General features: G+C 55.9%; 1 protein-coding gene across 1 annotated transcript; it reads right to left on the bottom strand.

The window, feature by feature from the left end:
* Nucleotides 1–398: 398 nt before the first annotated feature.
* On the bottom strand, nucleotides 399–1847 carry gjc1 (gap junction protein gamma 1; the record flags this gene model as incomplete). The annotated part of the gene is made up of 1 exon (XM_080524782.1): nucleotides 399–1847. One exon carries the CDS (start codon nucleotides 1845–1847, stop codon nucleotides 399–401), a length of 1449 nt encoding a protein of 482 aa, XP_080380908.1.
* Nucleotides 1848–2500: the final 653 nt, after the last annotated feature.

Raw genomic sequence — 2500 nt, 5'->3', positions numbered from 1 at the left:
ATTTTTCTCAGCTCCAAATCCTGGAACAACCTGGAAGACTGGAACAATAGGAAGACAACAGAGGCCGAGAGTCTTCTTCGGGACTGGAAGAACAAAATACACACAAAGTAGAGAGTTGTTGGGTGTTTCAGATTAGATGGTGACAGCCCAGACCAATAAACTGCCAGCTGCAAAATCACAAATGCTCCTTGACTCTCCTCTCCACACAAACACATCTGTCTCCTCCAGCTTGCGGGCTTCTTTAAGGCACAAAGATGGCATTTGAATATCCACAGGAACTGGAAAACAACATGATGAGCATCCACCTCAGCTCTCTAACCCAGTGCCGGAGAGAGTGTGTGTGTGTGTGTGTGTGTGTGTGTGTGTGTGTGTGTTTGTGTGTGTGTGTGTAAGCGGGGTCAAATCCACACAGAGGGCTTGCCCTCCCCTGACTTGCTACTGCTACTGTTGCTGCTGCTCCCCCCCCCACTGCTGCCTCCTTTCCCATGTTTGAAGCGGTGCTTGCGCTCCTTATGTGGCTTAGCCTGAGGCATGGTCTGGATGATGTTGCTCTGGGGCTTGTCATCATGGATGTCTCCCAGGTTCTCTTCTGCTCGGTGCTGCTGACTATAGGCCTGGATGGCAGCCTCCAGCTGATCATGGGCCTGCTGGATCATGTCTTTGTTGAGGGCCACACGGGCCTCCCCACCAGTGGGGAAATTGTCCTCGTTGCTGCCGAACTGCTGCTGTTCTTCCTGGGCGATGTTGGCCCGGTTCTGCTTGCACGCCATCTTGGCGTTGCTCAGGTCCGTGTAGGGGATCTGCTCCGGCTTCACCACAATGTTGTAACCCGGCGGCGCTGACGGGGCGTTCCATGAAAACGGGTAGCCCACATAATCGGCACCCACGTCATCCACCACCCCTCCCCCGGCGTCTTCCTCGGGCCCTGGTACCCCTACGGAGCCCCCCACACCCACACTGGGCCCCAGCAGACCCAACTGGTACTCGTCCTCCTGGGGGGGGCAGCGTCGGCGCCGCAGGATGTCACAGATGGTGCCGATGCCCAGGTGGAGCATCTCCCACACGTTGAGGATGAGGCAAAGGATGGTGACGCTGTACATGATGCGCAGGAAGATGGTCTTCTCCGTGGGCCGCGACACGAAGCAGTCCACGCTGTGGGGGCAGGGCTTAAAGGAGCACACGAACACGGGTGTCACGCGGAACCCGTACAGCAGGTACTGGCCCGCCAGGAAGCCCGCCTCCAGCACCGTACGCGTCACCAGCTGCAGCACGTAGATACGCATCAGCCCGTCGTCGCGGATGCGCCGGCGTCCGTCGTGGCGTACTTTGGGCTTGGGCCGCGGGGCCAGCGGGTCGCGGGGCCGCGGGGGCTCGATCTCGGGCACCTCGTAGATCATGGGGTCGTCTTCGTGGTCCTCCTCTGTCTCCTCGATGCCCCGGTGCTGCCGCGCCCCGAAGCAGATCTTCCTGGGTCTCCGATGGGTGTAGCCCCCTCCGCCCCCTCCCGCGGTGGTACTCCCTCCCAATCCTTTCGCCTCCTCCAGGCGGGCGATCTTGTTGACGGCGTAGCCCATGTACATGAGCGACGGCATGGCCACCAGGATGATCTGGAAGACCCAGAAGCGGACGTGGGAGAGCGGGGCGAAGGCGTCGTAGCAGACATTCTCGCAGCCCGGCTGGCCCGAGTTGCAGACGAACTTGCTCTGCTCGTCGTAGTAGATGGACTCTCCCCCGACGGCGGTGAGGACGATGCGGAAGACGATGAGCACGGTGAGCCACAGCTTCCCCACGAAGGTGGAGTGGTTGTGGATCTCCTCCAGCAGCCGCGTGAGGAAGCTCCAGCTCATGGTGTCGCTGGACAGTGGGGCAGACAGGTTCCCTCACTCGTCTGCTCACAGACTCTGCGCACACAGAAGACAGATGGAGAGATGGAAAGAGAGGGACAGAGAGAGAGAGAGAGATGGAGATGGAGGGAGACAGACAGACAGACAGAAAGAGGGGGAAAAAAAAGGAAGGCAAGATATTAGAGAGGATGATAGGTACTGTGCTGCCTGCCAGCATCTCTCAAACATTTCAAAGCAAGATCAAAGAAATCCAAGCGTGTGATATCTTATCAGAAAAGCTGACGAGCGGGAGGATTTTAACACATAAAGTGGAGATAGCAGATTTGAAAAACCGAAGGGCTTTACTTCCTAAAGTTCAGCGTTGAATAGTCAGAGATGAATTAGAGAAGAGAAGAGAAGAGAAAAGAGGAGAGGAGAGGAGGAGAGAAAAGAGGAGAGGAGAGGAGACGGGTATGTCTGATGCTGAGACTGTTGCTGCTGAGACTGTTGTGTATTGCTTATTATGTGTTTGATTTGTGTTAATCTCTGTTATCCCTAAGAGGAAAACATTTTAATCCAGCAACACAATTTCAGCATAGTCAATTGTGGACTTTGTTGAGGGGCACAGTGACAGGAAGCTGAAATATATCATAGAACACACACACGCACACAAACAC

This window comes from Nansenia antarctica (assembly GCF_963989245.1).
Source record: "Nansenia antarctica genome assembly, chromosome: 2".
NCBI classification, from domain to species: Eukaryota; Metazoa; Chordata; class Actinopteri; order Argentiniformes; family Microstomatidae; genus Nansenia; species Nansenia antarctica.
The sequence above is the reverse complement of the archived record's forward strand: the minus strand, read 5'-3'. Positions and strand labels throughout refer to the sequence as shown.